The sequence below is a fragment of the Delphinapterus leucas genome, chromosome 7 (genome assembly GCF_059928025.1).
Source record: "Delphinapterus leucas isolate spDelLeu-1000000601 "Yukka" chromosome 7, BTC_Dleu_Yukka2, whole genome shotgun sequence".
Lineage (NCBI taxonomy): Eukaryota > Metazoa > Chordata > Mammalia > Artiodactyla > Monodontidae > Delphinapterus > Delphinapterus leucas.
This window is the reverse complement of record NC_143135.1, coordinates 54,350,684-54,364,689: the sequence shown is the minus strand read 5'-3', so window position 1 is coordinate 54,364,689 and position 14,006 is coordinate 54,350,684. Positions and strand designations below refer to the sequence as shown.

The window sequence follows — 14,006 nt, the reverse complement described above, 5'->3', positions numbered from 1 at the left end:
AACAGATGCTGGGTGGATACCTGGCCCGGTGCTACGCGCTTCTGGGGATAAGGCTCCTCTGCAGCCTCCTTGACATCTACCCCCAGCCCTACCCCAGGGAAGTCACCTCAGCCAGGCCAGGGGCTCCTCTGACTCCTGATGGGATCCCTATCTCTCTGAGGTGGGCCACACACCACTCCGACACCCAGAGTACACCTGGGTTCCAAACACCCGGCCACCATCACCTGTCATTAACTCCCTGGCTCCTGTGTGAATAGCCTTGGGCCTGGGTTCTTATAGATGGGCTTTTCCTCTCTGGTTCCACATGGGCCACAACGCCAGCCCCGTGCTCTGCCCAGAGACAGGGTGAGTGGCGGAAGCACGCCCCTGCAGGCAGTCCTCATGTCTGCTGAGCACCCACGGCCATCATCTCACGCCATCATCCCAGGAATCCACTAGCAGGCATTTTCTTCCCTGGGTGCCTTGGATACCGAGCAGTGGAGCTGGGACTCAGATCTGGGGTAACATAGCTACAAGACTGGATTGGAGCCTCAGATGGGGAACAAAATGAGGACAAAGACAAAGCAGGCTGAGGAATCCCAGGAGGAGCAGCCTGACTCTGCTGTAGAGGGGAAGGCTTCCTGGAGGAGGTGACCCCCCAGGCACAGAAGAGGAAGGAGGAATTTTAGGCAGAGGGACCGGTGTGCACAAAAGCAGGGGCATGGAGGAACCAGTCCCTCTGCACCGTGAATGCCTTAGTTCGTGTCTGTCGGCCCTCCCAGCCTGGACAGTCCTGGAGCAATGGGCCAGGACGGTGCTCAGAAAACACAAGGTGACTAAATGAATGACAAACAAACTAATAGTGTTAATGCCCCATGGGCACTGTTATCCCACAGAAAATTCTTATCAACTAAAAGGTCCCTGGATCAGAGCTTCCCTGGGGGCGCAGTGGTTGAGAGCCCGCCTGCCGATGCAGGGGACACAGGTTCGTGCCCTGGTCTGGGAAGACCCCACATGCCGCAGAGCGGCTGGGCCCGTGAACCATGGCCGCTGAGCCTGCGCGTCCGGAGCCTGTGCTCCACAACGGGGGAGGTCACAACAGTGAGAGGCCCGCGTACCGCAAAAAAAAAAAAAAAAAAAAAGGTCCCTGGATCAAAGGCAACGGGTCCATGCCCTGGCATGTCCTCCCTCTCACCATCTGCCACCCCAGCCCTCCCCAGCTCTCGTGGCCCATCTTCCGGGAAGCCTCCCTGACCGACCCCAGCCTGAGAACAGTGCCCTCTTCCTTGCATCCTGTCTGCCTGATCACATCCAACGCTGTCCTGCTGGCCATCCTGGTCCCCTGAGGATAGACAGTACCCACTCCACTCCTGTCCCTGTTGGTCCCAAGCCCAGCCTTGCCCCAGCCTGGGCCACCAAGGCCGTGCAGGGTCTCTTCTGACCTCCTCTGTCAGTTTGGACTTCTTCTTCAAGGTCAAGTGCACCAGTTTGTGCCTCACGCTGCTCTTCTTTTGCCCCTCAGGGAGCTGGGCCTGCCGGACAAACAGGGGTCAGAGTCAAACGAGTGGACGGAAAGTAATGACAAGAGCAACTGACAATGTGGTTAGAATTGTCTCACCTCCACACTAACGTGTATCACCCCAGCCCATCAGCCCAGTGACAAATGGGAAAACTGAGACTGAAAAGTGTAGTAACCCACCCACCGCCTCCCAGCAAGTCAAAATTGAAGCTGGCTCTGACTGCAAAGCCTGTCTGCCCTGCCACGTGGCCTCAATCGTGGTCAGCACTTTACAGTTTATATCAAACTCACACTATTCGTTCCCAGGAGTAGACGGAGGAGGGCAGGGGTCAGGGAGGTGAGGCAGAGGCAAATTTTAGGGCGCTCCTTCTGCTGAGGACCTTAAGGCTGGGGGTGGCCTGGAAGGGACCTTGGCCAGAGGGCACCTGCGACTCACCTCGCCCTCGCCCTGCAGGGCCTGAAGCTCCCTCTTGTATGTTTTCTTGCCCAGAGTCTCATAAATCTTGGTCATCACAGGAATCTTCTCGCTGCCGTCACTCATGGCCGTGTGGTACTTGGGCTCAGGGAGGTCCCCCATGAACCGGAGGATAGTGATCCAGACCGCCAGGGCCGCCTGGGGACAGACCCATACCAGTCAGAAAGCCTGAGCGCAGGATGTGGCTGAAGCCATCAAAATGACCCAGGGGTGGGGGAGAGGCTGGAGAACCCCACTCCCGCCAACCGGAGGAGGACCACTGAGCTGAGTGCCTTGTGGGTGTTCCTCGGGGCCTTGCCCTGTGGCCCGGCCGCAGGCTGGGTGCGGGATGAGGTCAGCCCTGGTCCCTGCATAGCTGGGCCCCAGCCCCTCGGCACCCGCGCTGCCAGCACGGACAGCCCCAGCCCTCACCAGCTGGTCGCCCTCATCGTCGTGGTACAGCAGTGGCTGCTTGAGCGGCCGCCGGGTGTAGGTGTGCGTGGTCGTGCCCTGGAAGTAAGTGGCAGCGAACTTGGCGAATTTATAATCGGACAGGTCTTCCTCATCCTCATCAGGCAGGGGCAGGGCCGCATCCAGGTCTTCCTCCACCATCTCCCTCCGCCCGCGCTCCAGGTCCTGGGGAGATAAAAGGGGTTCCCTACCATAGGGGCAAATGGGGCTGGGCTGCAGTCCCCCAGCCTGTCCCTGTAGGGCCAGCTCTTCCTCCAGAAGTGTAGGGCGCTGTTCATCCTGTTCACTCCCCAGACAGAGCCCAGTGCAAGGTAGCTCCTCAACACATGAATGAATAAAGGTTTGTGAACGGCCCTGGAGGAAGGAGGAAGTGATTGACCCAAAGTCATATGGCAGGCTGGTGGCTGGACAGGGCCTGGGACTGCAGCCCCGTCCCAGGTCATCACAGCTGCCTTCTGCTCAGAGGGGACCACGTGGACTTTAACACAGAGGGGCACAAGAGGAGGGACGGCACCACACTGGGGCCTGTCCCAGCCCCTTCCCCAGTTTGGTACCTCGAAGCCACTAGGTGCCTGGCCCTCCTGGCCTGGCAGGCTGCCTGAAGTCCCCAGGAAGCCAAACATCTTGTCCACCATGTCCGAGTGATTGATCGGCTCGTGGCGGGCCCTCTCCATCTGCTCCAGGAGCTCCTTCTTCCGCCGAGACTCCTCCTTCTCCTTCAACTCCCGCTCTGCGTCCTCACGGGCCAGCTGGGCCAGGCGCTCCTGCGAGGTGGGGGTGATGCAGCGTCAGGGAGCAAGCCCCCCGTGGGGAGCCCACGGGAGCCCCTGCAGCAGCCAGGCCAGAGTCCTAACCTCCTCGGGGCCCTCCTGACCACTGGGAAGGACGGAGCCTCGGGCCTTTCCACCCTGGGACACACCTGCTCAGCCCTCACAGCTCAGTGCAGACAGATGCCCGGTGCTGAGCCAGAGACAGCTCACAACAAGCTCAGACAGTAATGTCACCTGCCTGCCTCGAGGCTCAGCTGGGACCACCTCCTCCAGGAAGCCTGCTCAGGTCTGCCCACCCGAAGGGGACCACACCAACCCCAAAATCCAAGAGCCACTGCGTATAGGCTCTAGACCACCGCTGTCCAATAGAAATATAATGCAAGCCACATATGTAGTGGCTACATTCAAAATAGTTTTTCAAAAAATAGGTTAGATCAACTTTAATAATGTATTTCATTTAACCCAATATTTCCAAAGAATTATCTTGACATGTAATTAATATTAAAAAATAGTACTGAGATATTTTATATTCCTTTTTTTTTTTTTTTTTTTTACTGAGTCTTCAAAATCTAGTGTATAATTGGGAATTCCCTGGAAATCCAGTGGTTAGGACTTGGTGCTTTCAGTGCCGTGGGCCCGGGTTCGATCCCTGGTCGGGGAACTAAGATCCCACAAGCCTCACTGCGTGGCCAAAAAGAAAAAAAAGAAAAAGAAATCAAGTCTGTATTTTGCACTGACCATGCTTTGCCCTTTCAAGTGCTCTGTAGCTACACATGGCTGGGGGCTCCCACCCCGGCTCAGGCTGTTTATCCTGTTACAACACAGCTGAGGGCCTGGACCCACTCACTCTGGAGCCACAGCCCTCTGGCCTGGCCTGGCACAGAACAGGCACCCAGCGCATGAAGGAAGGAAGGAAGGTCGTGTGGACAGAGGCTGGACAGCCGGTGTTGGCTGAGGGCTGCTGAACCAGTGAATGGATGTCTAAGGAGTCGGCACATCCCCAGCTCACCTGGTGCTTGCGTTCAGCCTCCTCCTTGGCCTTCTTGGCGCTCATCTCCTTCCGGAGCTTCTGCTCCTCCGCCAGCCTCATTTTCTCAGCCTCCAGGCGCCGCAGGTACTGGGGGAGGGGGCGGCAGGGTGCGCATCAAACCGTGTGTGACCCTCACGGTGCTTCCCGCCAGCTCGACCCCACCCCACCCCGACTGAGTTCTGGGACTGGGAATGACTTTGCCAAATAATTTGGTAGAGGGAAACTGAGGCACATGAGAAACCCTCCAGGTGCCACAGCGGGTTGGGGGCACCGCTGATCCCAAAGCCAAAGCAGGTTCACCTTGGCCTCCCAAAGAGTCACAACAGGGACTGGGCCCCTGCCCTGCCCCTGGCTGGAAAGAGGGAAATGAGGGATCCAGTCTTGTGCATGCCTCCAAAGAGGTAGAGCCCTACATCCCCACCCCCCAACAGGCTCAGGCCACACGTGGGGGCGATATGTCTGCCTGAGGTGGAAGAGCACCCCTCGGAGGACACAGCTGTCACAGGGCTCAGAGCTGTGGCTGCTGTGGACCTGGGACCCTTACCTCAGCCCTGAGGCGCCGGTGCAGCCTGCGGGCGATCATGCCCCGGGCGTAGGCCTGCACGGTGATCACAGCCCAGAGGCGATGACGGAAAGCCTTGCGCACCAGGTAGGCGCGGCAGCGGGCCTGGAACCCGATGATGCGCCGGCGGGCCAGGCAGTACTGCTGGTGCAGCTTCCGGGAGCGGTGCAGGGCTTGCAGCCGCAAGAAGCCTAACCGCATCTGCAAGGATGGCCACCTGCTGAGAACCAGGGCCCTGATTCCAGACCAACCCTGCCCAGTGGAGGTCACTGCCCCGGGCTCCACTCTCCAACCTGCATGCCCCGAAGGCACAGCTGTCTCCTCTCAGACCAAAGTTTCCCAGGGAGTGGCCTTGGCTTCCCCTGTGATGCAGTCCCCCCAAGAGACTCCCATCCTCAGACCAGGAGTGGGCCTCCTTCCTGTCCACCTCCCCAGCCCCAAGGCCAGTTCCTCCACAGGGGTCCATGTGACACACCCGTTCCTGGCCCCCTCTGAGGTGTTTAATAACCCAGGTGTTCATCACCCACCAAAACATTCCAGAAGAAAAGCACAAACATTGCTGACCAGATGGGGAGAGCTGCAAAAACCAGACTCGGACTTTGGGCTGGAGGAATGGTAGGGGCTGGCAGGGTGGCAAGAGGTCAGCCAGGCCCCGCAAACAGGTAAGTCCTGCTGCTATGGCAACAGGGCCAGGTTCAAAGGCTTCGTGAGGCAACAAGCAGCTCCCTCAAGGAGGCTCACCAGCCCATAGTTCTTCCTGCAGTTGTGGCCCCGCCAGTGCCTCTGGATCAGCGTGGCAGCACTCTTCAGCTTCAGGAAGTTGGACCTAAAACAGCAGTGTGATGCAGTAGGACCTCTGCCAGGGTCCAGGGGGCGGGGTTTGGAATTAGGAGAGCAGGGCTGAGTCCCAGCTCTGTGTCTCCTTGGCTCCATGACCTTGGGCAAAGGCATATAACTTCTCTGCACCTCAGCTTCCTTATCTGTAAAATGGGCAGAATAATACCTGCCCTGCCTGCCTCACAGCCTTGTCACATAAACCCAGTAAGGTGGACATTCAGAAGGTTACTCATGAATAAATGTATGAGTAGTCAGTAAATAAAGATTAAACACTTTGAAAACTGTAAACATCACTTATTACTGAGTACCTAACTCCCTCATTTTATAGGTGAGGAAACTGAGACTTGATGAGGTTGGGGCTGGAGCCCTCGTCTTCTGACTGACTGAGCACCGTGCTTTTCCCTGTGTGCACTAGGCAGCTTCTACAGGCCGACAGTCACCTTCAACCTGATGGAGGACAAGAGACCACACATCAAACAGCAGGTGTCTCCTGAACGTAGAAATGAATAAGGGAGGAGTGAAGGATGGCTACGTCAGTGTGGGTGAGCCAGCAAGCCAATTCCTGGATACACGCACAAACGAGGGCACAGCCGTGGGACGAGGGACAAGTTGATGGACAGACAGGTGGATGGATGGACAAAGGATGGCTGGACAGATGGACATACAGACGAATGGAGGAGCAGGTGGATGGATGTACAGATGGATGGATGGACAAAGAATGCCTAGACAGATGGACAGACAGATGGACAAGTGGGTGGGCGGATAGAGGAAGGGAGTGACCAGATGAACTGCAAAAGATGCAGGCTGTGGGATTTTTGTGGAGCCTGAATCACACTCCAGAGTCAGCCCTGCCCATCTGAGAACTGACACAGCTGTACACATGCCCCTTATGTGGAATATGGGACACACTTTGTCACTCACAAAATCTCAAATTTCCTCTTTGGGAAATTTCATTGGGCATCTGAGACCAACAGAGGGTCCACTTGTGTGCCTTATGTACCCACATGTGCAAGCCTGTGTGTAGGTGGGGGTACTGTGTTACTGGGCACGGGGGCACAGATGGGTCCACATGTCTGAGTGTTCAACCCTATTCGCATGACCCTGTGTGCATGCTGTGCACGTGTGTGCATGTTTCTGTGTGTGCACATGGGTGTTTATTCCGTGTTCACGTGGGAGGAGCGGAGGTGAGCCAGGCACACGCGCACACACACACACACATGCGGGCTGAGGTGGGGAAGAGCTGGTCCAGGTACGAACCTGTCTTTGAAGCCCCGGATGACCTTCTGGAGGAGGATGACTCTGTCAGTGATGGCCTTGTCCCGTTCCACCTCCAGCAGCATGTCATGGTGGTCCTGGAGGGCAGAGCTCCTGAGCGGCGCCCCTACCAACCTCTCCAGTCCCAGAGCTGAGGCCGCCCCAGGTGGGCCCCCTCTTCCTTCACTCAGAGCCCAGGCCTAGGGCTCATTTGGGCCCCAAAGGCTCACAACCCTGCTCTGGCCCCATGGGGCAGCCTCTCACAGCCACAAGTACAGACAGGTACTGTCGTGGTGGATGCCAGAGGCCTGGGAGGGACAAAGGGAGCAGGGGGCGCCTAATTTGACTGCATGGAGTCGGGGGCCCAACACGCACACACACTGGCTTCGTCCTATGGCCATCTCTACCCAAGTCCCAGCTCTTCTAGGTGTCTCTGTCACATCAGCCCCTGGCCTGGGCCAGGCCACCGTCGTTTCTCTCCAGGATCTTAGAAACAGCCTCCTAACCAGTCTCCTGTCCTCTGTTGCTCCCCCTCTGGCCTTCCCTCAAGGACAGATCTCACAGAGATACCCCACTGTCTCCCGGGGTCTCCTCCCCTGGCACCCGGGTCCTCTACCATCAGGCCCTGCCCACTTCTCCAGCCCCCTCTCCTTCTCGCCCCTGAGCCCCTAACCCTCACTCCAGTTGGACAAAACTCATGGTTCATTCAATACATGAATCAAATATCTCCATGTGCCAGCCATGTGCTAAGTGCTAGGGTGAGGCTGCAATGAACCAGGCAGACCTGGGCCCTGCCTTGGGGAATCTCAGTCTGATGGGGGAGGAACATGCATCAGATAATCACAGGACGCCTCACCTGGGGACAGGGCCCAGCACAGAGGGGCTGCTCAGCCAAGGCTTTCTGAACGAGTGAGGGAATGAATGAGAAGCGGATGTTTGGGGTCTAGAAACCACTACTGGTTTCTGAAGAGCCCAGAAAAGTGAGGATGTGGAGGATGGGGACAATGACGTCTCTGGGACTAGATGCCATCATGCCGCATGCCTTCCCTCCCGTACCCATGTGGGCTGGGCATCAGAACCACAGTCTGGAAGCCCTGCTCTCCACTCCAGGGTAGCGCCTGACCGTGCACACCTCACCTCTACGTGCGAAGCCTCTGAAACGGGCATAATAATTCTACCTCACGGGCTGCTGTGACGACTAAATGAGTGATGATGGACAAAAAGCCCCCACTGGGGCCTGGCCCACGGAACGTGTTCTCCAGGTGGCAGTTGTGAGACACACAGGCAGGGAACAGTCAACACATTTTTCCAATGAGGAGATGAAGGCTCAGAGATATGAAGGCACCAGCCCAGGCCCCTCCCTGACCGCCCAGCCCCCAAAGTCCTGCCCAAGCTGTGGTGGGAGCCAGAGGGCCCCAGGTGTCTGCTTGGGGAGCGCGGGAACAGGCCCGGGGACACCAGAGAGCAAGGTGAGTAGCACACGGCTGACCACAGCCTAGCATGAGCCCCGCCTGGCAGGAAAAAAGGGAATGGACCAAAGGTACACTCAAGAGCCCCCTACCACAAGCACATCCCATTTTACGGATGGGAAAATGAGGCTCAGAAACGGCCAGTGACCTGCCCAAATTCCCAGGACAGACAACCACGGGGTCAGGACTGAATCCAGGCCTCCCTGATGAGCTGACCTCTGGTCTTCGGTTTCCTCGCCCGGGGTCACTGCTCCAACCCCACGTCCAGGTCATAGATGCTCTCAAATACCAACTGCCCCTCCACTACCCGCTCCAACCAGCCACAGCTGCAGGGCAGGAGGGTCACAAAGGCCCAGCACTGACTCCATTCGGTGCTGCAACTCCTCTATAGCACACCCCTAGGACCTGTTCCCACCGTGACGGGGAGCCCACAGCCCCATCAAGGCAGCCGGATTCAGAGGCCGTGCTCACTTTCAGAAAGATCTTGGTTTTGCCAATCTGCCAGTCATCGTGGGTGCCCAGCACAGCCTCAGCCATGCGCTGACATGTCCCCTGAAGGTCATCCTGTGGGGTACATAAGAGAATGGGTGGCCTCACCAGTGGAAAGGCCACCTGGTGTCCCTCCCAAGGCTGGGAGGCAGGGCTCTCGCTCCAGCTCTGGCCCTAACTCTGTGTGGTCGCAGCTGGGCCCTGACACTCACTTTTCTCCTTAGCTTGGCCCGATGATTATAAAACCCTTGCCTCCAGCTAAGAGCCAGGGCCCACTCGCCACACGTGTTAAGTCCGCACCAGCCAAGCATGGCGATGGAAGCTCTCAGATGCACTCCACTGCCTGACCCCAATTTTCCCAGCCATACCTGAGGTGGCCGAGGTGATGTCATGCCCAGCACACTGTTCCAATGAGAATAGTGGGGCCTTTGCCCAGCCCAGGGCTGGGACCCTCCCGCCCGCCCGCCTATGCCCCCAGCTCCGTACCTGCTTGTAGGCTGGCTTCACGCCGGGCAGCAGGACTCGGTACCGCTCCACAAACTCCACGAAGCTGTAGCGGATGGGATAGCCGGCTCGGCGGATTCGGATGGTCTCCATCATCCCCGAGTACCGCAGCTGGCGCACACACAGGTGCCGGTCAAATAACTGCCAAGCAAGGAGCCAAGGGCGTCAGGGCTGGAGGCTCCCGCTGGGAGGCTAGCCCTGCTCTGTATTTTCCTGGCCCCAGACAAAGGCCCCGAGAGGCCAAGGTCACACAGCAGATGAGAAGCAAAGGCGGGACCAGACGCGGCTCTGCAGTCCAAACCCCATGGAGCAGCACGGAATGAGGCCCTCATGTGGGGTGAGCTGAGTGCTTTGAGGGCACAGAGGACAGACAGCTTAATTCCCCTTGGGACATCTCGAGGGGGCTTCGTGGAGGACCTTTGCTCTAACCCTGACAGGAGAGAGGGTGCTGGAGGGGCTAGCTCATGCAAAGGTGAGCAAGCCTGAAAGCACAGGACATGTTGGGGGATTTTATGGGGACTGAGGAGGCTAATCCATGCCAGGATTATGGCTGTGCAGGTGGTGGGTGCCTTGTACAACCCCAGGGGTTGCCCTTCATATTATAGCCATCTTAGATTGATAGTTTTTCAGACAACTTTCTGGCTGCTGACAGCAAAGTACCTTCCTTAAGGAAGAGATACATTTTTCTAATTGGCACAAAGTCATTTTTGTGATAGCAGCAGGGTTGTTGGATGGGCTGTGAAGGACCTGAGAGGCCAGGCTAGGGAAGCAGAAGGTGACCGGGTCAGATTTGTGTTTGAGAACCATGTCTCTCAGTGCAATGGGGAGGAGGACGGGAGTGGGGGACAGGAGGCAGGAGGCCCAGGGAGGAGGTCCTGCAGCCAAGGGCCAGGCCACAGATGCTGAGGTCAGCCCAAAGAAGGTTCCAGAGGCATCTGAGAGCAAGAGAGATGGTGCCCAACTACAGGGCCCTGGTCTCGGTCCCCTGGACCTCCTGCCTTAGAGGGGAGCCCGCTGGAGCCCTCTGTGACTCTCACGCCCCTGAAGACCCCGTCCTGATCCCCAGGGGGACTGGCCAGCCCACTCTGGGGAACGTTTCCAGGCAGGGGACAGGGGACAGTGTTAGCATGCGGAAGGCTGGCTGCCGCCACCTGTTTCCTCTCCCTACAGGCACTTTCCCTGGCCCAGTACTGGCCTCCCGCCTTCCGTCCCTCCCCAGACCCTCAGGCCCCAGCTTCCCCTGGGCCTCCCCTCCTATCTCTAGGAAGAGGCTTGTGGTAAACAACACCTCCCAGAGCTGGGGAAGGAGAGGGCTCCCAGGGAGGGGCGGCCCAGGCTCCTGGATCTGCAGCCTCAAGCCCCTCAACCTCCCTGAGCCTCTGCTTCCACATCTCGAACATGGGGCCATAAACGTCCCTCCCTCCTGGGCTGTTGGGAAGGTTAAATGAGGCTCTGGAGAGACAATCCATTCTGCTCCGGACACACAGAAAGGGCTCAACAGATGTTATTCAGAAAAGCCAAAAACGAAAATGTTCCCAACCAGTCAAAGGAATCCAGGAAGGGTTCCAGGAGGAGGTGGTCATTGGCTGGACCAAAGGAGAGAAGGCTTTCAAAGTCAGGGCCGCAGCAAGAAACACAGCTGCCATTTACTGAGTGCCTTCCTAGGCGCCAGGCAGTTTGCATGCATTATTGCATGGAATACCCCCAGGAGGTGGGTATGATCAGTCCCATTTCCATCTGTGAGGAAACTGAGGCACGAGAGGATGAAGTGACTTGTCTACAGTCACCCAGTGAGAAGGTGGTGGAGTTGGGATTCGAATCTGGCTTGAGCCCACGACTACAGAGTCCAGGCTCTTTCCAGGGCACCTGCTGCCTCCAGTAACTAGGAACTTTGCTCTTTAAGCCCCTCAGGGGCCCTGCCATTCCCCACAGAGCACAAAGTCTCACATGGCCCAGCCCCTCCCACCCCCCAGGCTGGTCCCACACACCTGCCGCTCGCCCCCTCCCAGGCCAGGGCTGCTCACCATGGGCTTCTTGAACTCGTTGGGCTTGATGCAGCGCACGAAGAAGGGCTGGCAGGCACCCAGCGCGCGCATCAGCAGCTCCAGGGACCGCTTGAACTGGCTGCTGAGTGTGGGCGAGCGCTTCCTGGTCTCGGCGCCCTGGGGGGATGGACCACAGCGATGGGAGGGGCTGACCCGTACCCCTCCAGCCCTCCGGAAGGGAAGCAGGAGAGGAGAGGTCAGCTGGTCCAGGGCCTGAGGGAGAGCCGCCCAAGGAAGCAGGCTGGCCAGGCACATGGGTTTTCCTGTGACCCGCCTGGTCTGCGCTGGAGCTTGGATCCCAGACGCACCCCCTTCTGGAAAGCCTCCCTGATCCCGGGCCCAGGAGCGCGGCACACGCCCTGGTGTGCTGGATGACTCTGGGCAAGACGCAGCCCCTCTCTGAGTCTCCATCCTCCCTTCCCAGTATAAATGAGTGGCCAGACTTGGTAGCCTCAGGACGATGGGGTCATCTCTAGAGACGGGTTAGACAGACCTAAATTCAAACCCTGGCTCACCACCTCCGAGTCCCGTGATTTTAGGCAGGTCACTAAGCAACACTGAGCCTTAGTCTCCTAAATGGGAATGTGCCACCTACCTAGCTGACCAGGCTGTGAGAGTCTGTCTCAGTAAACAGCAACCCGTGATTGATAGTGCCACCTATCTAGCTGACCAGGCTGTGAGAGTCTGTCTCAGTAAACAGCAACTGCTCCGTGAGGGCGGCGGTGCTACCTACACCCTCTGCCCTCCCTGTGGGATTAGCAGGTCAGCAGCAGGGGGGCGGGGCAGACCCAGATAAGCCTCCTAAGAAGGCACACAGCTGGCCTCTGGCTGCCGTCCAGCACCAAGGCCCAGGGGCCCCATGCTCCACCAGCCACTATGTGGGTGAGCCGGCCAGCGACCCCATGGCACCTCCCTGCCCTGTTGGGGTCCCCCTCTCAGAAGACTATGAAATGAGTTGGGGTCCTGGGGGAGGACCTGAGCAACAAGCAAACAGGAAGTAGAACCTCTCAGACCAAGAAATTGGATATAGAAACAACATTCGATCCCAAAGCATTTTGATGTTATTGTTTTCCTGGCAATTGCTTTGGGGTGAGGATTTTTTATTAGTGAATTTGATTATTATTGTAAGATTTTCTATTTTAAATGAGTCATCATTTTATCTGATATCCTGTAGCACCAAAAACCAAGGATGCAGATGTCAATGTGTGAGATATGTGGGGGAAGGGAGAGGCATTTAACCCATTCTAAAGTTAGACCGTACGCCCCCGGAATGAAATGAAACTTGCCAAGAAACAGCAAATGCTTGCTATTCTGAAATTTGCCATGTTTTCTGTTTTAGTATTATCTGGAACATATTAGGATTTTGCCAAGAGAAGCTGAGGAGTATCTGCACTGGGGTAGGGTGAATGTCAGGTCTTCAGCCCCCAAATCTGCCCCAGAACCTGATCTAGCAGTAGCACTGGGTGACCCCCAGTTAGGGGGGGAAGCTGTCCAGGGTGGGCTGTACACAGCCTGCATTAGAGGCCTTGCCAGGAGCACGTGTGTGCACACACAGCACACATACATAGACACACAGACACATAACACACAAATGTACACACATATACACAGACACACACGCCACCCACAAATACACACGGCACACACACACCAGACACACACACAAAACACACACACCACATACACAGAAATACACACACAGAGCACACCCACACACACAGCATGCACACATGCACAATACACACAAACAACATACACACACATAGGACACACCCTTCTTCGGTTTCGATCAGCACTATGGAACTACTTTCTGTCTTCCCTGCTGAGCTGTGAGCCCCGTGAGAACAGGCGGGTCTGCCTAGTTTACTGCTGTGCCCCAGGGCCCAGCACAGCAACAATCAACAACGCTTTGCTGAACCGAAGTGGTGCTGAACTCCGAGAAATCGTCCCACTGCTCAAGCCACAGATCTGGGAACCATTCCCAACTCCTCCTCTCTCATATCCAATATGTCAGCAAATCTTATTGGCTCTACCTCCAAAATGGACCCAGAATCTGACCCCTTATTACCACTTCCTCCACTGTCAGCCTGGTCCAAGCTGCCTGCATGGCTCTCTCGTTATTGCAATAACCTCCAAACCGGTCTCCCTGTTTCTGTTGCCCACTCTCCACACCGCCCTCCACTCCACTATCGACACAGTGATACTGAGTGAGTGAGGCTGTTAAAACACAAATCCAGTCATGTCTCCCCTCCCCCAACCAGCTCAAAATCCTCAGTGGCTCCCCAGTTCACTCAGCATGAATGCCAAGGTCCTTTGTAAGAACCCACCCCACGGGACCTGGTCCCAGTTACCTCCAGCCTCTCCACCACTTTATTCCCTCCCTTCCAGCCACCCCTGCCTCCATGCTCTTCCCAGGGCAGGTTGGGGCTTAAAAAGCACCTTAGGGTTTTGCACTTGCTGTTCCCTCTCCCTGCGATGCTTTTCCTCCAGAAAGCATGTGGCTGGCTTCTTCACTTCCTCACCAACCTCTCAGTAAGGCCTCTCCTGATCCCCTATTCAAAACTGCAAAGCCCCACCACCAGCACCCTTCCCGCCTTCATTTTTCCCCATCTCATAAGTCACC

General features: G+C 57.0%; 1 protein-coding gene across 1 annotated transcript in view; it reads right to left on the bottom strand.

The window, feature by feature from the left end:
* The window catches only part of MYO7A (myosin VIIA), a 92,491-nt gene that overhangs the window by 47,561 nt on the left and 30,924 nt on the right, over positions 1 to 14,006 (bottom strand). The window contains 11 exon segments of the mRNA XM_089915338.1: positions 1,422 to 1,511; positions 1,935 to 2,111; positions 2,385 to 2,588; positions 2,978 to 3,187; positions 4,203 to 4,310; positions 4,768 to 4,986; positions 5,527 to 5,611; positions 6,880 to 6,974; positions 8,817 to 8,909; positions 9,321 to 9,479; positions 11,363 to 11,500. Coding sequence (XP_089771464.1) covers positions 1,422 to 1,511; positions 1,935 to 2,111; positions 2,385 to 2,588; positions 2,978 to 3,187; positions 4,203 to 4,310; positions 4,768 to 4,986; positions 5,527 to 5,611; positions 6,880 to 6,974; positions 8,817 to 8,909; positions 9,321 to 9,479; positions 11,363 to 11,500 — 1,578 coding nt within the window.